This window comes from Symsagittifera roscoffensis, chromosome 1 (assembly GCF_963678635.1).
Source record: "Symsagittifera roscoffensis chromosome 1, txSymRosc1.1, whole genome shotgun sequence".
Lineage (NCBI taxonomy): Eukaryota > Metazoa > Xenacoelomorpha > Acoela > Convolutidae > Symsagittifera > Symsagittifera roscoffensis.
Window position 1 is genome coordinate 68,933,585 of NC_087062.1, and position 26,919 is coordinate 68,960,503.

The 26,919-nt window shown below is 34.0% G+C and overlaps 1 protein-coding gene across 1 annotated transcript in view; it reads left to right on the forward strand.

Moving 5' to 3' along the window:
* The first annotated feature begins 205 nt into the window (after positions 1 to 205).
* The window catches only part of LOC134839520 (uncharacterized), a 31,214-nt gene continuing 4,500 nt past the window's right edge, over positions 206 to 26,919 (forward strand). The window contains exon 1 of the mRNA XM_063855101.1: positions 206 to 769. Coding sequence (XP_063711171.1) covers positions 250 to 769 — 520 coding nt within the window. The 5' untranslated portion in view covers positions 206 to 249. The remainder of the gene's footprint in view (positions 770 to 26,919) is intronic.

The window sequence follows — 26,919 nt, forward strand, 5'->3', positions numbered from 1 at the left end:
GATGATGGTGACCCCCTCCCCCCACCAAAGATAAACATGAGTGCTGATGAAATTAGGCTCATCTCCCAGATTCAATGCCACCACACCACGCCTTATTGATCAAGGACTCCGTTTTTTGGGACTTTTAAATCATATGTGAATTTTTAGGGTTTCTTCAATTATTTTAATTATTTTTAAAAAATAACACTTATAACAAACAATTTTGCGTATGCTTTTTCTGTGGGCATTCGCTGTCCAAAAAAGGGGAAAATGCCGACTGAGATTTCCTTGCTTCACATCATCACTGATGATTATTACCACGTGATTAAAGATTACGAGAAGGACGGAGACGGGGCCAAGAAAGGTGGGAAAAAAGGAGGTAAAGCATCAGCCGCCAAAGCTGACAAGAAAGGAGGGGGCAAAAAGAGCATGAAGGATGGTGGGAAAGGAGGGAAGAAACCCAAATCTAAAAGCAAGGACAATGACTCAGACGACGGAGGTGGAGGGGGTGGGGGAGGTAAAAAGGACAGAGAGGGTTGGGCAACCGATCCCAAACCGAAACCCATTAAACCAACAATTGAGAACCCGAGTTTACCAGATGACAAGTATGGCATTGAGAGGATTCTTAAGTTGGTCACGTGTTATGAGGATCCGGACTACGGCGGCTGTACTATATCTGGACTGCTATCCAGTGACATGGTGCTTCTGATGATTAAGAAGACACACTTATTAGACAGTGTGTTGAATCATCCTTGTACTCTTGTGGCCAAACATGAGGGCAGGATAATAGGTAAGCAAGCGAATCTTTCACCCCCCCCCCTGGCCACAAGAAAACAATTTACAACACAAAACTAGAATCACTATTGCTTTAAAGAGTGGGATTGGCATAAAACTCCAATTTTCAAATCATTATTTTGATTTTCTTTCTCCGTCGCATAATTGATTTGATTAACAATGTTGTCACAAAAAAGGTAGGGATAGTTTTCTATTTTCAAAGTAATTCCAGTTTTTTAACCTTAGCTCAAACCTTGTTGAAAATCTGCAATTATTTTTGTAAAAGTTGTCAATCGACGTTTTAGACGTAAGATTTTCAGGAGTAAAGTAGTTGGGTAAGAAAGGAAAAACAATTTCCAGGTTTTTGTTAACGCATAATTTGACGTTAACACAGATTTGGTCTCCTCAGAAAAATTTTATTGTCTTGACATCGTTAAAAAATTCTTGAATATGAACATCATGAAAATGCTAAATTGATCAAAAAATTGTCAAAAATTTACGTTTTAAAAGTTACAATGCTTTTGTTTTTAAACCCTCTGAAAATTATCGCTGCAGTCAACTATGCGTTTTGTTCCAAAATTTCTTTTTGGTTTCAAAATTTTACTTTTGTAAAAATATATTGACCTTGAATGAGGGCAGGTTGCATGTTTAACAAACTAACTAATATGAACCGATTTTTCTTCATAGTTTACATCAAATCATTGCGCATTTAGTCAAAATAACATGAAAAAAGTATAAAATTGAACAAGGATAAACGGGTACTGTGCAAGTAGCACAGAATGTTCCGACCAATCTTAGAAAATTACAACTAAAATATTTTTCCAATTAGTGTCGTTTTTTCGGTTTGGTGTGATGAAAAATCTGAGCGAAAAAAAGGCAGTCATTGTAGAATACGCAAATTGGAAAACACTTTTTGAAGACAAATAACGAGAATAAACAAAAAATCAAAAAAAAAATTAAAAACTTTTAAAATAATTTTCAAAATTTGTTCCTCAAATTTTTGAAGTGTTTGATCCTAAGATTAAGCTAAAAACTCCAAAAACTAACTTTGTTTAAGTTAAACTACAATTTCAAGGCTTAAGTCAAGCATAGTTAAGCTAATGTAAGCCTGCTCATTTCCTCGAAATCTGACGAAAAAATCGAAAACTTCAAACCAGATTTTCTCCACAACAGAGATTTTCTCGACAACAGATTTGAAATTTATTATGTGGATCGAATCACGACTGAAAGGGCTTTAATATAACTCAACCCAGTCCGATCAATATTTGTGGTACCTGATTGTGCGTGGAAAACCAAAAGCAAACAAAAAAAATACACCCGAATACCAAGTTCTAAAACATTTTCAATGGTCGGAACAATAACTTGCTATATGAGGGTGGGCTGGAAAACATTCCAATTTTTTCAACAAGCTAAAGATAATATCTACATGGGGATTGCTGATCGGATTATCCCAAATTTTCAACAAGAAAATTTAAAACTGGATCACTAAACGGGTCATTTTAAATAATCTGTTTAGTAGTCCCGAAGTAGATTTTAAACTTTGATCGTCGAAAAATTTGGAGTGATTTCCACCCCCACCCTCACATTGTTCAATATAGTCGTTTCACGTACTACACTGGCTAAATACGCAATGATATAACGTAAAGTATGAAGAAAGATCTTTCACGTTAGTTATTGAACCTTTTTTTGTACCATCCCCCTAAGTTATCGGGGTTAAATTAGAGTGCATTCAAAATTAGTTATACTGCTACTAGAAGACGTAAAACAAAACTACTGAGATATTCTAAAGATATTCTAAAGTGAGATATTCTAAAGAGTAAGATATTCAAAAATATTCTATTGGTAAAACAGAATAAACATTTCTATAACAGCAGTAAGTAATCCATCTATAGTTACCTTAATTGTAAGGTAAATTTTCTTCAAATTTTTCCTGAAACTCAGAAAGAATCAAGTGAAAAAGTGAGTTATAGATGGATTATTATACTCATAGAGTAATTTCAGATAAGGTACACCGTCTACTCGTCACGCTATCTTATTTTCGGCCGGATAGATTCGTGCAACTTCTTAGTCTAATACCAATCTTAATCTTACTCTTAAATCTCCTAGTCTCAATAGATCTAGTGTAGACCGGTTTACGCGAGTTAGTTCCAGAATGAGAACAATTGTATTCTAAGTTAAATTCAAATTGTTCTGGTGTTAAAACTACAAGTAGTTTCAACACTTTACAAATAAATAAGTTGTTAGTTTGATGGAGTATGATTGGTTAGTATTTAATATTTTATAGAGAAAAAATATCATAATAATAACCAATGATAAATACTAGTTTATGTCTGGTTCCACCCATCCGGGGTTTAAAGAGTTTTAGTTTTTCGATGTTCTATTGTAGTGTAGGATGGGTGATAGTGTTTTTCTTTAGAGGATGCGAGCTTAGTCTTTTTTCGGGTTTCGAAGAAGAGATATTATTTAATCTGAAGATGGTTTTTGATCGGTTGTGATGATTGTTGATCTGGTTGATTTTAGAGAATAGGAACATTGCTATTCTACATTGCTATTCTCAATCTTGTTCGGATGTGGCATGTAGTTCGACTTTGGATGAAGTACCTGGTGACTTGGATCTGTACGTATACTTGAACATCGAGATGGCCATCGTTCTGTTGCAATGGGTTTCCTTTGCTGCGATGCCAAGTCGTACTTTAAATCCATTCAGTGTAGTGACTGTAGGCAGCATGTCAGTGGGTCTTGCCATTCCATAGTTGGGGTGTGATTGGGTTGTCAAGTTCCTTGCTGCTCGTCTTTGGGCTGTATATTATCTTTATACTACATTGTATTTTTTACATATATAAATCTTTGTTAATCTTGTTTTTTTAATCATGATCTTGTATTAATTTTTATCGCAAAAGCGTTACTATTTTGTTCGGTTATTTTTAAGAGCTACTCACGCTTGAAAAAATATCTTCAAAAACAGAGTCGTGGGTGTCACAAAGCGTGGATGTAGCACGGTGGGTGAGTCCGGCTATATAGCATGCTCAGGACGTCCTCTTCTCGTGGGTTAGGCTAGAAGTGAGGGTATAATTTCATGCTCTCTTTTTGGAGCGTCCTGTTCTAGTTCAACCTTTCATGCTATTTTTTATTACTGGTGTTTTCTTTTGTTGTCTTAGTTATGTATTCTTCTCAAAAATTAAATTTTTTTTTGGGTTTGTCTTTCGACTTTTTGGTGTTTTGTTCTTTTGTGTTCAGACTTACAAGTAGTCTTCGAAAGAAAAATTTATCCAGTTTTAAGCTGGTGTTAATCCAGTTTGGGTACAGTGGGTTTTGTTTTCTTAGTCATGCTGTTGAGTTGTGGTTTGTGGTGCTTAGTAAGCTTGCGTTGGTTAGTTTGGAATCTTATATAATTCCTTTCCAACCGGGTTAAAGGCAAATTTGAAACGTGTTAAAACTTGTTAGAGTTATTATCAGTGAAGGTTAAAACTTAAATTCATTATTTTAAACAACTCTTCGTGGGCGAGCTGTGCGATTGTGGATCGAATTTTTGGGCGAGTAAATATAAGGAAGCGTCTTCGAAAAGGTTAGTACTGCTATTTGCAATTTATGAACAATTTTTATTAATTTACTACTTTAAAAGTTTACTACTGCTTGATTTGGGGTTGAAATTATTAATTTATTTTCAATTGTTTGAAGATTTACTGCATTGGGGAAAAGAATTTATATATTAATTTTTTGCATTGTACGGGAGAAATTTACCGCTTTTTAATTGAAATTGGTTAATGAAAATTTATGAATCTAGAAAAAATTTCCTGTTTTTTATTTCGCATTTTGTTTTGTAGATGATTGAAGATCGTGCCTATGAAGAAAACAGTTATGAAGAATGGTTAGTTTTGTTCGAATTTATTAGTTATTTATTTAGTTCGTATTACTTACTCGTCGGTAAAAAATCCATGGGGAAAAACGTCGTGGATGATGTCTGATGAGGTTAGTAATTTAGCTAGCATACGAAGGATGTGTTTATTTTGCAGAAGTGGCCAAGGCAATTCGAGTGCTTTAATGATGTTGTGCTCTTCAGTGCTAGGTGATAGTTCATTCGGTGTGTTTTGAATAAGATTATAGAGTTTATGATTATAGCGAGTTTTATGTATGAATTCTAGGATTGGGACTTCAACGGCCTGGAGGAATTCATGAGGGACGATTAGTGGGCGGGATTCGTCTACGTTTAGGAGTTTGGTTAGGGGACAGAAGATATACATCTGGCTGATGGGATCGTAATTTCGCAGGGTGCCTTGTAATTTAGTATTTTTTATGCAGTATGTGAAAACTAAGAAAAAATGGTTAGGTGTGTTTAGAGTTAATGTATTGATATCAATGGTGAGGTTGTCGTGCTGGTGTATTGAGAGTGTAATGGTGTTGAATGAGTTGGTAGTAAGTGTACGTGTGTGTTTGTTTAGTTCGTAACATGACATCATCGAGTGAACAGTGCAAATCACGTTCTTTGGGTGTGAGGAAATGAAAGGTTAGTAAAAAGTCATTTGTTAAAGTATGAATCATAAGCATGAATATCACGGAGTGCTGCTGAAATGACGTTTTCGTATTTTTTATTTAAGGTGCTGAGGGTGAAAGTTTAAGGTGCTGAGGGTGTGGGGTTTTGATGAAAAATTTTTCTGTTAGTTGGGGATTAGCAAATGGGTCGTTGTTTAGAAAGATGTCTTCGTTAGGTCGTATGATGTTATGATCGTATTAATCGATAGAATAATCATTAGATTTGGGTGCAGTGAATTTGATAAGTGATTGTCTGGTTGTCTGTATCCTATCTGTGTGAATTGTTTTGGGGTTAGTATTGTTGTTAGAAGGTAGAATTGGGTGCTGCACTTTTCATTGTCATAATTGGTGTTATTTAGTGGCAGTGATAGTGGATTATTAAAGGGATAGAATGATGGCCATGAAAGTGTAGGGTATAATACGTGCTAGTTTACTTAATTGAGTCTCTCATCATTGGGGTCTGAATGGAAGTATGTGTTTTGTGGGAAAAAGGGTAGACATATTTGGAGAAATGCTTTGGTGTTAGTGTGAAGTGGATGATTGACAGATGTTGTGGATGTTCCTGGGTTAGATGGGAATAGAGTATTTGGGAATTTTCTTTTAAAGGTTCGGTAAGCTCTGGTTGTACTGGAGGATGGGGTTGATGAGGGAGTCGGGTTTTGTGAAGGGGTATAATGTGAATAGGAAGTTGGGTTTGATGGGTTGGATGATATTTTAGATTGTGAGAGTGGTGAATCTTAGTGTTTGAGGGTGTTGTAATTGTTGTTGCAGTGTGATGAAGTTATCAAGCTTGTGCGTTATTTGTGTGTTTTCTGAGTCGTTGTTATCGGATGGTTCACTGGTTAGAGGGGAATATATGGGTGTCACATTTGAAATGGGAGAGGGAGGGGAAGGGGATTCAATTTTGACTTGGGAATGAATAGGTTGAAAGGGAAGTTGGGAAAATGCAGATAGTCGGGGTTCAGAGTTGACAAATTTGTCGGATGTTTCGATATCGGAGTTATTGAATTGGGAGATAGTGTTATATACTGTTGTGTTGGAATTAATGTCTGATTCCATGCTGGATGAAGCGCTATGATGAGGTGATTGAGATGGGGGGAAAGCAAAAAGTGGGATGTTGGGAAGGTTGTTCTGGAGGCTGGCTGGGTGGGAAATTGATCGATGGAGGGATCCAACTTGGCAGCTCATCGTAGGCTAAAAGGTTGGTTGTTCTGAGAACGAAAGTTAGTGGTATGTGGAGGTTCTGTAAATTGTTCGTATCTGTGTTCTAGTCTGGATTGTTGGGTTATTATGTGTTGAATCGGGCTTTATTGATAATTACATCTCGAAGTTATGAGGTCTGTTAGGCCAATATTTCTGAGATTGTGCGGTACCAATGATAGGGGATGGTTATGATTTAGGTGTTGTAATTGTGTTGCTGTAGGCATTGTATTCGTATCGTTTCGTGATTCGTCATATGTGTTTGGTGTTGTTGATAGCTTGGTATTGTATTCTTTTACTTGAGCGTCTAAAAGTATTTTTTTGATTAATTTAGAAAAAATTCCAAAACATCCTGCGAAAAATATGCGTGCTACGCTTGCTTGTTTGTTTACTTGTGTGTGTATTGCGCATGCATGTATTGTAGATTCCTTTTAAGAGAGAGAAAAAAATCCAAGAAAGTTAAACATTGCGTATAATATAGTCAATCTTTCTAAGATGTAGTAGGGCCATCCTAGAAAAGCAAGAAGTTCGTTTTTCTTAGATTCACAAAACTAAAAATATTTATCTGTGATATATCTTGTGGTCTGTATTTTTCGCCATTTAAGTAAATGTAATCTTTTATATCTTTAAAATATCCGCTATAGTCATGTGCGTATATGTCTGAAAAACCTGCTGTTTCTGCAAGTTTGCGTAGGTTTTGATCTATGGCTTGTCGTTGTATTGTGTCCATTTTTGTGAGTAATTCTTGAAACTGTTGTGTTCGTATGTGATGTTGAATGTCGGATTTAGAGTATATGCCAATTGATTGTAAATCGATATTGGGATTGCGGGCAACAGCTCTAATGCTTTCTGGTGAAAGTTTTTTGAGTGGTTGCATAAGCGTAGGATATGGTGTGAGAAGATAGTATTTATCTTCGTCAGTATTTAATGGTACTACATTGTGGCTATTTTTTGATCCACATGGAACTGCTGTATCCCAAAAATAAGTTCATCGGGAGAGTGTATCAACAAAATGTACTTTATTTTTGTAGAATATTGAGATTTTTTTGTAGCATCTTTTGTCTTCAAAATCACATAAAGGTGATATGTTTTTGGTACAAGTGTAATACCATAATATATTTCCTTCGTAGTCAATAAAATTTGATCTGTTACCTGACAACATATATGCTGCATAAGGGAATTTAAGTACTGCTAGTGCAAGCGATTGTAAAATTTGTGTGCGTTCAAGTTCGCATAATAAGATTCTACTTATTGTGTAGTCCAATTTCATGTCTAAGTGAATGTCATAGTGAAATGCGCCAAAATTAGTGTTGTTCATGAGTGACAGTTCTTGTAAGCGTGTACTGTCCTTGTCTTGTGGTTTTAATTTTCCACCAATTCTTCCTGTATTTTTTAAAAATTGTACTGGGACATATGAGTTTTCGTCAGTGGTTGAATGAGATGTAGTCATTGGATGTATAGTTAATTTCCCTGTATTCATGTCGAAACCTTCTTTTATTCGACAAGAGTTTTTGAGTATTGTGTTTTGTAAAGTGGTTTGGTTTATTTACATGCAAGTTCCGTTTCTGGGTATATTTGGAAACGTTTCAACTTATTTTCTATTCCATGAATGTTTCTAAAACTATAATTACCGTGTCTGAGCTGATCAAAATTTACATTTTCAAACGGGATAGATTCAATAAAACAATTTTGGTGAAATTTTATTTTTCTAGCGTAAATTTTTGCTACTTGAAATGTGGTACAGGTGTCTTTGGGGAACCAAACAATTGTTGCTTGTGTGCGTGTAGTATGATCGCAGTATCCTAGGCCGTTTTTGCGAGGGAGTCCGATTCCTTGATAAATTATAGCGTCATCTTTTAAATCACGTGTTAGTTGTACTTTTTCAAGTTGTGTTTTCCAATCAAAAAACATTATTTCTTGGTATCCTTTATTTTTTGTGTCGGCTTTACAATTTGATGGTTGTTTATTCCAATGTGTGGTATCCAATTTTTGTCATGGAGATCGTAATTTAATCTTCCATGGGCTCCGTGGAAGGGAAATTTGTCATCTAGTTTTATATGACCCTGGTATCTTTCAAGTTCGGCTTGATGTGCGGAACCTGGAAAAACTTGGAAGTTGACCAATTTTCTGGTTGTGCCTTTGTTTGTTGTAATTTTTAATCGTTCAAGTTAGTTTTTGCAATAGTCAGGGCTGAGGTGTAAAAATCGTTCGATGTTTTTTTGGTAGAAGGATTCATGATCTAGTCTGTTTTTGTTTCCGGTTGAAACTTGGGAACAACGTACCTTCTTTTTGGAAAATGTTGCTGTGAATTAATATTCTGTTAGCGTTTTAGCTCATGCTTTTGAGTGAAGTGTTGCTATTATGTTTGTTGTTTCGATTGATTGTGGTTCTGATTCGCATTGAGTGACTTGGTTTATTGCATATTTGAGTAATGTTTTTTGTTCATTTTCTTCACAGTCACAGTGTGTGACTAGTAAATCCTGGGGTCCTGTTCGGACCGAAGGATTTTTATGATCGGGTTTTGAGAGATTGAAAAACAGAAGAGTCTGAAAAACTAGTATCTTTAGAAGATACATGTGTATGATAGTCCTAATTATGAATTATTAAAAGTGATATATCCAATTGTCTTTTTTGTGTACGTATCGTATTTGCAGATGATTTCTGTTGTTATAAATGGGGAAGATTAAGATTGAGCTGTTATATTTGGAGGGGCTAGGGATAAGTGATGATGAATTATATTATTTAGTCTTACTGTGATTTCAAATTTTAGCGTCAAATCATATTGTGTAATTTTTTGTATATAATGTTTTTGTGTATCTTTGTGGATAACTTGTCGATATTGTAATCTGTTAAGTGCCCAGATGTGTAATCTGTTACTTCCGTGATGTTGTCCAAATAATGGAGGGGGTGCTGCGAATGTATTCCAGTCTAATCGTAGGTGCATGTTATTTGTTGAATTTTCCCTATATCTGGCGCCGCAAATTTGGAGGAAATGGTGTTTGTGAAATTTGAGGTTGAACGGAGTGAAAGAGTTTCAGGTAGTGACAAAGATGTGTCAGATGAAACGTCTTTTGGATCATTCACTAAATTTCTTTCGCCTTGGGTAAAAGCTTGTGTCATCCAAAATGGGAGATGCTCTGTAGTGGCTGGGGGGTTGAAAGGGTTTTCTCTGATTTGTTCAGATGTAGGGGTTGAAGCTAAATAATCTGAGGGAATGTTCGATGTGTTTTGTTGTACTGGATTCTGTGGGGTACTTTGAATTGTACTATAAGAAAGGTTTATTTGATTTGTTGTAGGCGAGTGAGGTATGTTGAATTGAACTCTGGTGTATTGTAGATTTCTATTTCGTCGTAGATGAATAATTTGTCTTGAATAATTGATTTGAATAATTGATGAATAATTGATTTCGAGCGTATTTTGGTTTTGACTTTGCTGTCTTGCTCTATTAAGACCTTGTTGGAGAGGGGGGTATATACTATATACTGGTTCGTATTGTGGTTTGCTCTGCGATGCTTGGCGAATTACTGGTTCTAGTGGTTCGGACAATCGTGCGTGTCTTTCTTCAAATGTTTATGGATTGTTTTAAAAAGAGATGCGGGTTGATGATTGGGGGTTATTTGTTTGAGTATTTGTTAGTGTTATTGGATGTTGTTGGACGTTGTTGGTGGGGACTGATGTGGTGGTTGTTTATTAGCAATTTTGGAAAGTTTCTGGGAAAACTATTTATTTATGAGAAAATTTTGTGCTTTTTGTAATATTCTTGAATGAAAAGTATTAAAAATACTGTTGCTTATGCGATGGTTGGAATAGCCTTTTTATACATTTGCACATTGTCATTACAAGGGATGTTGAAAAAGTGAGAAACATTATAAAAAGAAGAAAAACACCTGTTCTACTGAATAGATGTTGGAACATTTAGATAATTATTTGAAATATCGTACCTGAGGAGGTGGTCAATGATTTTGGAGAAATTAACGTAGGTTTGGGCTAGGAAAAAACGATGAAAAAATTGCAAAAAAGGGTGAGGATGAATATTTGTAAAATGTCGGATATGAAACTTATACAAGGTTTGAAAAAATTGGAAAGAATTGAAAAAGGTTTGAAAGTATATTATGAAATTTGTTGACTGTTCGAAAAAGATGCATTTGAGGAATTGATTTTTTCGTTGAATTATTATTTATTTTTAGAGGCTAAACTCAAGTGTGGTCAGATTATTTATTGGTTTTTGAAAGTGGGTTGGATTTCGGCAATTTTTGATAAAGGAAAGTTTGGAGGGCTTTTAAGAGTCTTTCTGGTGTTTTGTGTTTTTTTGTTGGATGATTCGGGGTATCTAAGAGATATTCTTACTTTAGGCTAAATGATCATGTCCATTTTGTTCTTTAGGCTAATTTAATATTTTTGCCTGAGGGGTTTCTGAGGTCTAAGTTGGGACGAAATTGTTGATCTTTGTAATGCTTGATAGGGGAGGGTTGTAATATTGAGACTTTGTTTATTTCAGGTGTCCATGTTTGGCGGTTTGCTTATTTTTGACCTGGAGGTCTTTTAGTTATAGTTAGCGATTGGCTTGAGGGTGATTGTTTGTCGGCTAAAGAAATCGTGTTAAAAATGAGGTGGTGATTCGGAAAGGTTTCTGATTGGCTGAAATGGAACTAGTTTGTTCAATTGCTGTTCAGCATGATTTTTGAGAAAATGTTCGTTTTATGAAAAAATTTTCAAGAGGTGAAAATGTTAATTAATTTTAAAGTGGTTTCTGAAATTCAACTTCCATTAATATTTTAGATTGTGGGATGAATATTTTGTAATTTTTTCGTGGCTGATTACGAAGTCGCGATAATTGTCTATGTAGAGATTTTTCTTTTTGATCTTGTGTCAGAACTTTTTCTTGTAATTTTCAAATTTTTTCTTTCTAATTGAGGTATCTTTTTGTTGTCTACGTTTTTTGATATTTTTTTGGTAAGTTCTTTTTCATTTTTATCTAAATGTATTTGGATGGGTACATATCAAAGCTTTGATTTTGATTGTAATATGAATTATTTTGAATAACTTTAAGTCCTGTAAAAGAGTATACTTGAGTAAATTCTCGAAGGGCGTACTCTTTTGGGAAATAAGGTAAAAGATTATTTTAATGTTGAACGATTTTTCTTTTGTTTAAGTCTGTAAGTTTGTATGTTATATCAGTGGGTTTATCAATTATTTGATATGGTCCTTTTCGGAGTGGTTGTAGTTTTTTTAGAAATTCCTTTTTGTGTTGTAAAGTTTGGAATTAAAAAGTATGTTCCGAATTTTAATTTTGTAGCTGGAGTAAATCGGGAATTTATTTGGGAATTTAAATTTTGTCTTTGTAACAATTTTTTCCAATTGTCACAATTTTTTACAATTTAAAGATTTTTAACAATGTTACCTTTTGGGTAATAAGGTAAAAGATTGTTTCAATGTTGAACGATTTTTCTTTTGTCTAAGTCTGTAAATTTGTATGTTATATCAGTGGGTTTATCAATTATTTGATATGGTCCTTTTCGGAGTGGTTGTAATTTTTTGGAAATTCCTTTTTGTGTTGTGAAGTTTGGAATTAAAACAAATGTTCCGATTTTTAAATCTGTTGCTGGTGTAAGACGTGAATTGATTTGATTATTTATGATTTGCTTTCGTAACAATTTTTTATTAAATTATTTTTTGATAAATTTCATTGTGTTTTTTGCCTCTGTTTAAAATCCAATCGGTGTGTGTACCGGAAGCTAATTCTAAAATTTGTAGATGATGAAAGTGATCTTCATCGTGGGTATGTAGTGGTAGATTGTAACATATTGATTCTGTAGTTGGCTGGCAATAATCTTGTGCAGTTTGAAGAATTTGATGTGAATTATCGGTTTCCGTGGTTTTTGGATATAAACCATTTCATAAGGTGATAGGCTTAGGTTGTTGTGTTTTGTGAATTATAAGATAGTGGGTATAGTTTTACATCTGTTGACCATTCAGTATATCGTGTGTCATTTCCGTTAATGATACATCTAAGATATTCTTGTAGTGAACGGTTCATAACTTCGACTAATCCATTAGTACAAGGTGCGTGGGATGTACGTGGTTTGTGTTTATTGTTATATAAGTGGCATAGTGTAATGATGTCGTTGTTTATAAATTCAGTGCCAATATCTGTGACAAGGATTTCGGGTAAACCAAATTTTGCTATCCAGTGTTCATAAATTGTTGCATATAAATAATAAGCATTGCAATGAGGTACTGGGTTAAGTGCTACATATTGTGTGAATGCATCTACTATGACCATTATATTTGAGTTTCCTTCTGAGGATGGTGATATTGGTCCTTTTGTATCGAATGAAATTATGTGATTGAATTATAGACTTTGTCCTTTAAAATCTTGTTTTCCTGCGATTTGTTTTTGGTTTTGGAATGGTTTGTTTAATTGACATGTTATGCAATCGTTGCATAACACTTTGATCCAAATTGGTGCATTTGGGAAATGAAAACATTGTATGAAATTTGAGTATGTTTTTTCTGCTCCTGAGTGTCCTTTAGTGTGTAAAGCGTGAGAGGTATGAAAAGCTATAAGCATAATACTTAAAGGTAGGCAGGGTACTTTGATATCGGATGTTTGGTATTCTAGGATATCTGTGTTTTCGTTGATAAAGATGTTGTTAAATTTTCTGAACTATCTAAGAAGGGTTTTGTTTCCTAGAATGGTGGTATCGGCTTTAATTGGCTTGGTTTTATATTTGCCTAGTGACTGGGTCAAGGTTTTGATGTTTTTTAAAATAATTCGAGTGTTATTTTTGAGTTTTTGGGCGAAAAATGTTTTCAATTTCTATATTTGATAGAGGTTTTTTATCTAGTGGGTCATGAAGGTTAAAAACATGGTTTTTGTATATTTTGAATCATTATTTGGTGGGCCTGATAAGTTTCTACTATCAATGAGATTTTCTTTTTCTATTAAAGGGAAAGGTTTTTTTAATATAATTTTTGTTTGTCTGTTTTTGCTGTGTGTTGTTTTTTATCCATGAAAAGTATAGTATCGGATTGAATATAGATTTTCCTAGTAGGTCTACTTCGTAGTGATTGTTTTGACAATCTAGATATAGTAGAAAATGTTGTTTTTACTGCATATTTGCATTGTTAACTTGGTGAAGTTTCATCTTAATTAAAAATTTAATATTTTGTGGTATTTCAACCGTTGTTTTTCTTGTTAATAATTCAGGTGGTGTACTTCTACTGAGAGTATCGGGTAGTGCGAGGTTTTTTCCTGCTGTCCAAACTATATGTAATTTTGGGAATTTCCTTAAAATTAGTTGAAATCTATAAACTCTATTGTTTGGGTTTGATTTTTGTGTAAAAAGAAAGATTTATGGTTTATGATCTGTAAATAAAACTGTTGGATGTTTAGATCTAAGTATTAAAAATTCATATTCTGTGAGTGTATATATTACGGCTGTGCATTCTCTCATAGCAGTAGAGAGTCTAAGTTCAGCTTGTGTGAATAGCTTAGAGTTTGCGGAAATGAGGTTCATTTTAGTTGTTCCAATGTGAGTTTGTAATAATGCTGCGCCGATGCCAAAATTTGAGGCGTCGCAAATGGCATAAAATGGTTGATCGGGATCTGGAATAGTGTTTGATAATTGTTCTGTGAGAAGAGTTTTTATCTCTTCAAATCGTTTCTGATGTTCTGTTGTCCATTCAAAATTATTCTGCTGTCTAAGGATGTTGTAAATTGATCTTAAGTATAGCTGCAGTTTGTATAAGTATTTACTTAAGAAGTTAAACATTCCAAACAATTCTTGTATTTTCTTCTTATTTGAAATAATATTTGATGATATTTTTCTAAGACAATGAACATTTCGCCTTTGTTTGTGATTGCATAAAAACATCGTCTAAATATGTGATTGCACTTTTATTGAGTATTAGTGGTCTGAAATTTTTACTCATAAATGCTGAAAATGCTGCTGGTCCTATGGAAATTCCATAGAATAATCTGTTGAATTCGTATTGTTGATTTCCAATAACGAATTGTGTTAATCGTCTTGATTGTTCGTCTAACGGCATTTGATTATATCCACTATTCATATCTGCTGTTGTGAAATATTTACCGTTTATTTTTGTGAGAATTACTTGAATTGGTTCGATCGGCCAATTACATTTAGATTCATCAATAAGTGAATTGAGGTAACTTGCATCTAGAATTAATTTTAATGATTCTCATTTTGCTAAAATGATAACGGGGTTTATGAATGTGTTACCTTTTGGCTGTTCTTCTTTATTTACTGGAGAGATGATTTCTTATTTAGTATTTTATTATTTTTATTTTTAGTATTTCAAGTAATCGGTTGAATTTGTCTTGTAAGTGAATTGGGACTTTACGTGCTTGATGTTTTTTGAAAACTGCATCAGGTTTTAGAGGTAAATGTAATGGTGAATTTACTTTTCCAACATCAAATTTAGATGTTGCGTAAGCTTTTGGGTATTTTATTTATAAGTCAGATAATTGTTCAAATTCTTTTTGTGTTATATGAGAGTGTTGGAAGCTGAACATTGTTAAGAACTTTTGTTGCTCTCTCGTTTATTTTGATATTTGAAATGTTGGTTTAAAGTAGGGTGTCTTTGTGAAATAATTTGTATTTCGTTTTTCATTGCTTAAAATTTTGTTCATCGAAAATTTTTTGTCAAGAATTGTTGATTGACATATATCTAGTAGTTTTAAAATATTATCTACTCTATACGCTATTTCTTTTGCGGGAGAAATTGTTGCGTTAGTTTCACAAAAACCTAAGAGTTCTAGAGGTAGGGTTATTTTATATGGAGAATTGTTATATATTGGTAAAGAAATCTTATCGGAGTTTGAGTCTTTCATGTATTTGATAGATTTATGAATTGGTCTGAATTCAAGGTCAGGCATAAGGAGATGTTGTTTATTTTGTTCTTTATCATTTTGGTGAACTTGTTTGATTGAGAAGTTATACACATTTCCTGGTCGTGGTTTCAGGTGTTTCCGTTCCTGATTCCTTATGGGGTAAAACTTAGAGAAAAATGGTGGTTGTTTGTTTATTCTTTGAAAAAATGTCAAAGCTGTTTTTTTTTCATTCTTGTGTATTTATCTTTTATATGAATTCTACTGTTTAAATTTTTTATCATTGGTATATATTTAGTAATAAATGGTATTCCAATGATATTAAGTTTTACATCAGTGATGTGGAAGGTTTGTATAAAAGAAGTGGGATTGTCCAGATTTTTTCTTTTTGTAACTGCGGTTCTTTAGGTATGTTTTGATAAATGTTATTTGTGCTTGAGCATTCTGTGGGTTTTTCTTCTGTTATTTCTTCTACTTTTTTTTCAATTTTTTCCCTTGTTTTGTTGCTGGGTATAGGTCTTGTATATAAGTTTAAAAGAAATTGATCATGGTTTTGATAGATGTGAGAATATATCGGTTGTTCGTATATAATAGGTTCGTAGTCATTTTCAACGTTTATCATGTAAATTTAAATTGTGTTTTCTGTATCACTTTCGCTATCTGTGGATTCGCAATTGATGTGATTTAATTGCAATTCTGTGCTTTCGTTATTGTCAAAACCAGGGGGGTCTAATTGAGTTTCCTCAGTGAATTGTACCTGATTTGTTCGCCTTTGATGTTTAGGTGTACCACTCCTATAATTTTGTTGTGAATTTTGATAGCGTGTGTTATTCCTATGTGGTGACTCTGAGTAGTTTCTTTGTCTTTTGTTATAACTCGAATTTCTATTCTGTGAATTATCGCGTTCATTTTGATAATTTTCTATTTTGATCTGTTGTTAGAATAATCGCGTGATCGATTATTTTGATATCTAGGGTTTCGATTATTTGAATAGTGTTTCTATTCCTATCGTTTGGATAATTTCTATATCTATTGTATGAAGACTTTCTAGATCGATTATTTGAATAATTTCTATTTCTAGAATTTGAATGCAACTGGCATCAAACAAAAATTCAGGTTATTTAGAATTTGATCTTGAATAGTTACTTTGAGATTGATTATTTCGACTATAAGATCGACTATATCTGTTTTGTGAGAAAATTCGTGATTTTTTTGGTATGGTGATCTTCCTCTACATTTCGTATTATAGGGTGCTTGTTGTCTAGAGTAATTGGAGTTATTTGGAAGTGGTTTTCTTGAACTATTAATACTATGAAAGTTTTTGGTGGGTAAATTTTGGTCTTTTTTCAAGTATTGATAAAATGATTTATTTGGTTCTCTATATTTCTGTGGTTTGTTTTGGTTATCTTGTTGTTTTTGTCTGCGTTCGGCAATGCTATGTCCGTATCGTCGGCAATGATTACACTATTTTTTGAATGACGGTTTGCCTTTAAAATTTGGATTTTTCTCGTATTTGTTAAAAATTTCAGTGATCTTTTCGGATAATTCTGTATCAGAATCGTTGATATTGTTTATCTGTGAAGTAGTAGTTTGGATGTTGTTCACATTTTGTATTTTAGGTTTTCCGTTTCTTCTAATTTCATTGTGATTTCTGCTTGCTCTAGTTTATCTACTAGTTTTCTAAAGTCTAAATCTGGTTCTCGGATTGAGGAAGGGTGTGATGCTCTCTTTTTTATTGCTATTTTTCTCAATTGGGGTGTTAGAGTCATCATTAAGATTTTTGTCATCTTTGTATTTTTATAATCATGAGTATTGAGCGAGAATGCTTTTCGGACTACTGTTTCTATTCCTACTGCAAGTTGTTTAATCGTTTCATTTGGTATTCTACGAATCTCATTGCATAAAACTCTTTGATGTTGTTTGTTTCTTTCTGAATTAAACATTTTTAAGAATTCGTTCGTGAACCTTGTCCAATCTGACTTTTTTCTATAGGTAAAACTGAAAACCATTTTTGGGCTTCGCTGTCGAGTGTGGTTTGCATTAAAGCTGTGCGTATATGTATCCAATGTTGATGAGGTGGCGTGTTTACTGGTTCAGATCCTATAATTAAAATTAAATTTGCTGTGACTGCATTTAAGTAATCTTCCACGGAAAACTCAGGGTCTGTGCCTGTGAATACCATAAGTGGTTTATTTGATGATACTGATGATCCACCCATTAGGTATGGATTCATAGTCATTTGTAGTGATTCTGCGGCATTTGGCATTTGAGAAAAGTTTGTAAGTTGGCTTTTTGTTATTTCATGTTGTTGTAAATCATATGGCAGTGGAGTTTTGTTATGCATTTGTGTTGGTTGGTATGATTGCGTGTTAACTGGCTTTTTTTTGTTGAAAATTATTGTTGTAAGATTTTGGATTATTTCTAGGTTGTCGTGTTTGTTCGTTTCGTGTGTATGGTTCGAAAATATCTGGTTGGTCAATACTGTAAGAACGAGGTCTTTGGCTTGAAAAAAATGGTTGATGATTTTGATTATTGTATTCTTCATCATCTGATAGAAAATAATTTTGTGCATAATAATGAGGTTGATTTCTGGATGGTTTTTATTTGTATTACTTTTATTTTGTTTAAAAAATGGGTAATTTCCACTTTGTTCTTGTGAGGATTGTGATTGATTATGCAAGTTTACTGAATTTGAAGTCATTTGTCGTAGATTTTGACTTTGTGAAAAGAACGAGTTTTGAGTATTTGTTTTATTTGTTTTTTATGTTCTGCGAAATTAATTCTATGTGATGTTTGTTGTTTTTATGATGGTTTTGTTACTGGTCGGAACGTTGGATAATCCATTTGCGAATATTTTCGTGCAACAGAGGGTTTTACTGTGGATTGTATGATTGTTTTTTTATTATTAGAGTTGTGAAAATGGTTTGAATTGTTGAAGTGCTTCGTTGCGCTTCTGTTGTTGTTATTGTTTCATCAATTTCTTCGCTTACAAAATGGGATGGAGTTTGTATATCTCGTTTTGTGAGATTTCTTGTTCCATTTAAGTTATCATGATTTATGAATGTAGAATTTAAACTATTATTTCCTGTTCTTTCATGGAAAAATGAATTATAATTTAAAGGTGTTGCGTCAACTGTAAGTGGATATACTCTAACATAATCTTTGTTAGTAGAGATAGTTACAATTGCCTGACTGGATATATCTGTTGGTATATTAAAAAATGATTCATGAGACCATTCAGGGTCCCAAACATAATCTGATTGTTCTGCTAGTACAGTTTCCTCATCTGTATTTTGTGGTCTAAAATTTTTTCATGCTTGTTCAATAAGACCAATATTGTGATTAAAATAATCGATTACGAGCCATGCTATTGTTTTTTGTAAATCGTGTCTAAAATGATGTGTTATTTTGTTTTTTGTTAGATCTTCTCGGATTGCATTTAAAAAATTTGAAAATATGTTTATTTCCTGTCGTAAAATTGTATGTCAAGCTGTTTGAGTTGGTGGATTGCCTTGAGGTTCATTCAATTCTAATTTAGATAAATAGCTATAGATAAGTGAGAATACATTATTTGCGAATATTGAGTTTGCTCTTATTGAGTTTTGATGTTGTATGCTTTTTATGTTTTGTGTAAAAACTTCTGAAAATTCAATATCTACCTCATCAGTTTGAATGAGATATCTGTCATGAAATGCATTTGGTGATCTGATTTCTATTGTGTAGATTCCATATTGTGATATGAAACTACATATACTTTTGAGATAGTGATCAGGAAGTTGTCTTTTGGTTATTACATCGGGAAATTCTCTTGTGCACGGACTTTCTCCTTTTCCTAATAAGTTTGCAATTAAATTTTGACAAAATTGTACCTGTCCTCGAACTTCGGTTAATGCAGATATTAAAAATGGAAGTAGTGAAATTTCTGGGTTATCTTCATATCGAATCATTTTTGTGTTGTATTACTGTTAATGGGTAATTTTCAATGTGTCTTTTTGCTTGATTCTAATTGTGTAAACGTATTGGTTCGTTTGTGTAGCAACTTTCTATTCTACGTTTACCTTTTATTGATGCTGGTGACGTCGCTTCTGAATCAGTGAAATATAATTGATCGTCAATTTGATGGTTTTTGTTTATTGAGTCTTTTAAATTGTGAAGTTTTTGTATTGCGGTTGTTTCTGATAATGAGACTGCGTTTCTTCGTTTTGAAAATCTTTTTCTAATAGTTTTTTTTTGTTTGTTAATTATTTTCTTTCTTAGTGTTTGTCTTTTTGTTCTTATGTATCCCACTGATTGTCTGTGTGGTTTGATTACGAGGTCGTATTTGTCGTCGTTAATTAAACAATTGTGTATTATGATTGTTTGTTTGTTTCCTAAATTGTCTCTTGACATAAAGTTTAGGATGATGAGTGCAAAATCTGGATTAGTGATTCTAATGTCTTAAACTGTTAGTTCTTACATTTTTTTGTGGTTAGCCTAACTTGGGTCGTATATTTGGTTTATAGAGAAAAGCGTGTATCGATTCTTGAGAATGATTTGTATTTTCTCGTGACTAATTCTAAGCGAAGATAGACCTACCTAATCTTACTTAGGGGCTGTGATTTGTGATAAAGAGTTGGAGAATAGTAAATAGATCCACAAGTTTGAATATAATTAGAACGCAAGTAGTTCATTAGATACTATTTTATGACTTACTAAGTTTAAGTGTTTTAGCCTGGGTCATCTAAGATGAGGGGGATCAAAGGAAGGATGAGTAACCGAAGTTATTCACTGTTTATCTTAATTAAAATGTTTTTTTTTGGAAAATTTCTGTTAGTTTTAAGTCGTTGATAAGGTTTGGGTAGTGAATCGACGTTTGAGGTCGTTAGACACTAATTAAATTGTGAGTGGGATTACAAAATTGTTCTATTTGATCCAAGGATAGGCCTTGATGATCAGAGATTTAGATAATTAGAAATTTAAAAATTTAATTATGGTTTAATTTAAAGATCCAAGGTAAAACTTGATGATCTGCTATTTTAAATCAAAATAATTTAATGAAAGCAAGGATAAGCCTTGATAGTTTAAAATTAAAGGGTTAAGGTTAAGTTTTAGTTTTGATGATTGTTAGTTTTTTGAAATTCGCTGTTATGTTTTAGGTGATTGAGCTGGGATGAAGAGGTGATTTATATATACAAACAATTTATGATTTATACTAACTAATTTTTATATTTTTATATTCAATAAATATTTTTTCAAGATGTTATTTAATTTACAGCTGATTTAAGGAAATTGACAAGTGTTGTTTTTATTAGTCGTTATCGTACAATTATAAGGTTTAGCGCCAAGAAAGGTTATTGAAGATAAATCTTCAAAGTTTTATGTCGGTGAATGAAAATTTAAATTTACTGCTGATGGTATCATAAATACAAAAGTTTGATCTCGTTTTTGTCGTACTATCATGAAATCAATTGGTAGATTTTTTTTCCTAATCGTATGTCATCTCTTGTTCGACGTTTTCTTCCAATACTGGGTAACTCTCGTATTGTTCGGAATATTGGATCTGATCTATTGAGTCGTTGAGACATATCTACTAAGTTTTTGTCATATAACTTTTTAAAAATGTTGTATTTGTCTAATTCTAATCTAATTTTTGTCTAAGTCTAGGTTAGTTAAGGTCTGTTCGAGCCTTTAGGTCGCACCAGATGAGTTATGTACGAATTACTATACTCATAGAGTAATTTCAGATAAAGTACACCGTCTGCTCGTCACATTATCTTATTTTCGGCCGGATAGATTTGTGCAACTTCTTAGTCTAATACCAATCTTAATCTTACTCATATATCTCCTAGTCTCAATAGATCTAGTGTACACCGGATGTATTCTAAGTTAAATTCAAATTGTTCTGGTGTTGAAACTACAAGTAGTTTCAACACTTCACAAATAAATAAGTTGTTAGTTTGATGGAGTATGATTGGTTAGTATTTAATATTTTATAGAGATAAAATATCATAATAATAACCAATGATAAATACTAGTTTAGATCTGGTTCCAAAAGATGAAAAACTTTAAAAGTCCGAAGATTAGTTGGGGTGAGTAAATCCAAAGGAGGAAAAGATATCGACAAAAATGGAGGAAAGCTGATATGACAGTGAATGAGAGAGGCTTTTGTATTCCACAAGTACAAGGATCGAGTTTGGACAAAACCACCAAACTAAACATGAAAAAAACTGGTGAAGGGAATGGCCAGAAAGTAGAATGGACCAAGCTATACTAGACTTAATCAGGCCTCAAATAATATGTTCAACAACTAACGTCAATGTGGGGGAGGGGGAGGGGGTGGGGGGGGGCATAACTAATCACATCGAGGACACAATCTAAGCGGAGAGGAATCTTAAGATGACTCGAGGAAGATGAGACAACACGGAAGAGGTTGTTTCATATGTGGATCATTGGATTCTTGGTTGAGAGATTGTAAAAACAATAATTATGGTTCAAAGATGAGAAGTGGTAAAAGGGGAGAAGAAACAAACAAAGATACCTCATAGTACGGCAGAAGATTCCACCAAAATTTGCACGCGACCATAACAGACGAAAATACTGAAGAAGATTAGATCTCACATCGAAAAAATTTCGCCGAAACCGAGGAGAAAACTAAAATCCCTCGTTATTTTGCAGAAACAGATCAAGCAGAAGATGAAAATGTGACAACTGAAGAGGCTAAAGATCTAAAATTAACAATTAAAAACAGAAAAGTGAACAGAGAAAGTCGATCAGTTTTGGAAGATGAGGCGTAATAAAAGCAGAACGTGTGAAAGTGAAGGGTGGTTTTACCACATTAGATGAATGCGATTAACGATGAAATAACTTTGCTACTGGAAGTTGAAGCGATCGAAACTACAAGAAAACAACAGACTTTTTGGTTATAATCTATTCAGAAAACACGAAAAAGTCGCTTAGGGTTGAAGATCAGCGGTAGCCCAAAAAAATGAGAAAAATGAAACAGTGAAAGTGGATCGGAAGGTGAAAATGCGAATGAAATTGAGGTAACAGAAAATAAAGTAGAATCTTTTTTTGAATCTTTTTGCAATAATAAAAAGAAATCGAAGACATCCACTTAAGATCTGGACACGCAAGACAAAGAAAAAAGAACATTCAGGTTAGAGTAAGTTTCAAAAATCAAAAAACTTGAAAAGATATCGGAGAATTTGGTAGCTAGTTACACTGGTTGCAATGAAACAGGACAAGCGGGCAATTAAAAGTTTTTAAGCCGAGAAGTAAAGACTTCAATGATTCGAAAGCAATTAAATCAGCTTATTGGGTAGACCTTAAAACAAAGCAAAAAAGTTATTACGCCAAATGATACATGAATTTTTGAGGTTCTTTTTAGTGACAGCAGTCGATTCTAAAAAACAAGCAATGATAATGGAAAATTTTCTAATAGAATGTTTTATGTGATTTTACATGACCTGTGGAGTGAACTCAATATTAACTTGATCTTATTATTGAAAACGACAAAAAGTGCTTTTTGAGGACAACAGCAGACTGCGCCTTTTTTGAAATGAAGCGATAGAGAGACATAATTGGATAGTGAAATATATGTTAACCAAATATCGAAATGAAAACTTTTAGGACTTTCATTTAGAAACTACAATCACTCATGCCGTTATCGTATGATGTAAAAGAAAAGGATTTATAGGTCGAATCCAGCGAACCGAGTGACTCGAGAAGAAATCCTCCCGGTCTTGAGAATGTGTGCGGGCATATATACAAGCCCTGAAAACACTTTTCGATGAACTTCATAAACCCAGAAAAAAAAACATTGTAAAGATTGAAAATGATATCAATTTAAACTTCAAAGAGGGGAGGGAGAATCGACATGTATAACAATTGAAAGATTTATTTAGATCTAACCAAATTTCTTAAGAAAAAACTACTCAAATGGATAAACATTATTGCAATCGAGAAAACAATCATTATGGGTTGCCATGTGAACTCCTTGTCCGCATTCTTTACTTGAGAGTAAAACCGGCAAAAAATGACAAATGACAAAATGACAAAACTTTCAACAGTCTACAGAATAATTTGAACGAACCCAACATGAGCGATGCTATTTTGAGAAAACTCATGAAAAAGGGCTGCAAATCGAACCTAAACTTGACCGAACACAGGAGAAAGCAATCAGTAGTAAATGCCTAGAAGCATTTTGAGTCACATAACAATAAATCCGCTGAACACGCATCGGTCAAATGAGATGACGACAAATAGCGTACCTCAACTGGAACAAAATTAAAAATCGCTCAAATGCAACTTGAATAATCAACAAAAAATTATTAAGGACAGGTGCTAAAAGTGAAAAAGAGGCACAAAAAGAGATGAACATCAGTTGGATACAAAGAGAAAAGGAACTATTTGAGATAGATCTGGTGTGTGAAAAATTGAAAAGGATTAAGCGGGGCGTTATCAGTAGAAGCAGGGCGCTATCATAGAGTTCACATTTGCGACACGCAAAAATTTAGTGTTTTTTACCTGATTTACAAAACTTGTAGCAAATTGTTGAACAAAATGAAGGTAAGCAAGAAAAAGTGAAGACAAATTGAAGCAGAAGGAGAAAATTGCAAGGAAAAACAGGGTACAGAAAGAAGAACAAGAAGACAATTAATGAAGAAACAGTGGAGGCGTTTGAAATTGTTAGCCGAATGCTGGGATACAGTGTGATAGCAAACAGCCTGAATGGAGCGGTTTATGAATTGCGACCGGTACTGCGGAATGAGGCAAAACAGATTCCCCAAGAGCAAGAGACAGAAATTATGCGAGAGTAGAATCTGCAAAGTTGGAAAAACGTGATTAGGGCAAATCGAGCGATAAAGGCAATCAGAGACATACAGAGAAGTGAATAAAGAAGGATGATCATTGAAATATAACTTAATGGGAACGTTCAAAAGGAACAAAAGAGCAAAACGATGAAAATAAAGGAAATTAGAACAAAGCGCAGAAGAGGAGCAAACTAGAGGAAAAAAACTTCGAAAATATAGACATAGAGTACCCAAACAAGTTTTAAAAAAGAGTGCAGCGAGTGAAGCAAGAATCGCTCGATTCCGAAAAGAAGAGATTGGAAGTGAAACTGAAGAGGACAATGCACACGAGGAAGATGAACGCTTCACAATGGAAAACAAAATAGCGACGAAGACAATGGAGATGGTCAACTCGAGCACTACGAATGTAGCTACGACAAGAGGATCGAAAGAAGAGAAGAAAGAGATATCAATGATATGGGTGAGCAGAGAAATGGAATGGGGCGAAACTTTATCAACACAGTTGCGAGTGATGGATTTTGCCGCTCAATTAGAAGAGGTGAGAAAGACATAGTGGAATACGCATTTGTTCATGATTTTGTTCATGAAAAGAGCTGGAAGAATGGAACTTTTTCAAAGTTGTGAAATTGGTTAGCAATCAAGGAGCCGGGGATCTTGGGAGAATGAATTTAGGCAAAAGATTGATGGACATTTGGAAAAGCAAAAGGCAAAAGATAGGAAATTTCGATATGAATAGCCAGAAGCGAATGGAGATTGGATGTGCGAGGAGATCAGGAAGAGCAGAGCTTAACATTAAAAAGTTTGCATCAACTTCGTCGGAAAAATCATGCAGTTTTGCCTTATGCATAAAAAAAGATAAAATTGGACTCAATTACGATCGATATCAAAATGTTTTTACAATCTCGACGGAAAAAGCGAGATGTCTATGTACAACCATCAGCGGAGGCTCAAAATCTCAAGATGGATTGTTGACAAGATGCGGACTGAGTGATGCAGCTCATGAGTGGTACCAAACACTAATTAACAGACTAGAAACAGGCGTTGCCTTGAGGTTTTGAGTGCTCACGTGGACGATACTCACATCAGAGGTACAGCAGAATTTGAAAATAGGGCAGAGAAGGCGCTAGATGGGTTGAGGCTTAGAACGATATAGAGGCAAAGCTTTGGTTTTTTGGGCCGGAGTTTTGTGGCATACAGCGATTATGTCAAGATCAGACCAGTTCTAATGAATGGCATGTCCATAAATTATATTGGAAAAAATTCTGCAACTGACCATGAGATGGCCATAGCAGATGGGATGGTGGCCATTCGATCTTAAATCGATAAATACTATGGACGACGATTATTAAAAGGATCTATCAAGAAGACCAAACTATCAAAAAGACCGAACCACGTGCTGGGCCATCTGATTGCGCGTCTGACATGAGGATAAACAAAGATAAACTAATTAACAGGCTAAAAATAGGCGTTGCCTTGAGTTTTTGAGTGTTCACGTGGACAATACTCAAAGAGGTACAGCAGAATAAAAGTAGTCAGGGTTTATAAGCGACTTCATATGCAGTCAATCAATTTCAGAAAATCAGCTGGAACGCTACAAATGGAATTTTGTGGAGATGCTAGTCAAAAACACTGGTCTACAATGAGAAAACAACAACCTTTGAACAAGTGCACGTCAAATTTTTTGAGGCCAAACCGTATGATGCCAGCTTCACAAGCCAAGAGTGTGTTTGTTGGTAATCATTTTGAGACTAAAATTTGCAGATTCACGGTGCTGACAGACGGTAAATAGGTGCAACTGACAGTGGATGCGCCAAAAAAAACAAAGATGTCAAACTCAAGGAGAGACATAGAGATGGTGCGGCGAGGCAAATACTTTTTGAAGGATTTACATTTGTTGAGTTGACACTAGTGATGATTGAGGATTGCCTGGAAAGAACGTGAGCGGCTTTTTCAAGATGTGTTCAATTTTTGGTATCATTTGAGCTCCAAACTAAAAATGATAAAAAATTATAGTACCTGCTAAATTTACCATTCTCAATGAAGTTCATCGCGTTGTCGAAAAATCTGACAAGAAAAAAATCTGATAGTTCAAGCAAAGTGGGTTTCATCAATTTGTTTTAAAAAGACATCTATTGGAAAATACATAACCAGGCCAAAATATCTATTATCATCGGATATCAATGGGTATTCATGTTTTCAAAGTAACTTTCAGGTAGATTTGATGAGACAAAAAGGCTCCAGGAAAGTGGGCCTGATCCACTGAACTTCTAATACCATATAGTGGACCGCATTGGAGTTCCATGAATAAAAATCGATTATAATTGAGTTTCTATGTCAGGGTCCACAAAAGTGAAAATAAATCGTTCATAATCAATTAAAATGGATAATAATTTTACCACTTTTCGAGGCAACAAAATCCTTTTTTCATCCATTATAATCGATTTTTTTTCACTTTTGTGGACACTGACAATGAAACTAAATTATAATCAATTTTTTTCCATTTTACTGAGATGCGAATTTCAACGCACATGAAGTTTTTTCTACGTTTTAAAATAAAGTTGGTTATGTTGGTTACTTGTTGTTTAATTGAATTTTTTTCTACCTAACTTTGATATTTTTGTTACTTTTATATTACTCAACATTACCCCCTAGCGTTTGCCCATTTACAACAAAGATGGGGGGTTATGTGGGTTCAGGTGGGGGGTATGTGAGTTCAGGGTGGGGGGGGGTATGTGGGTTCAGAAGAGGGGGGTATGTGGGTTCAGAAGGGGGGGGGGGTATGTGGGTTCG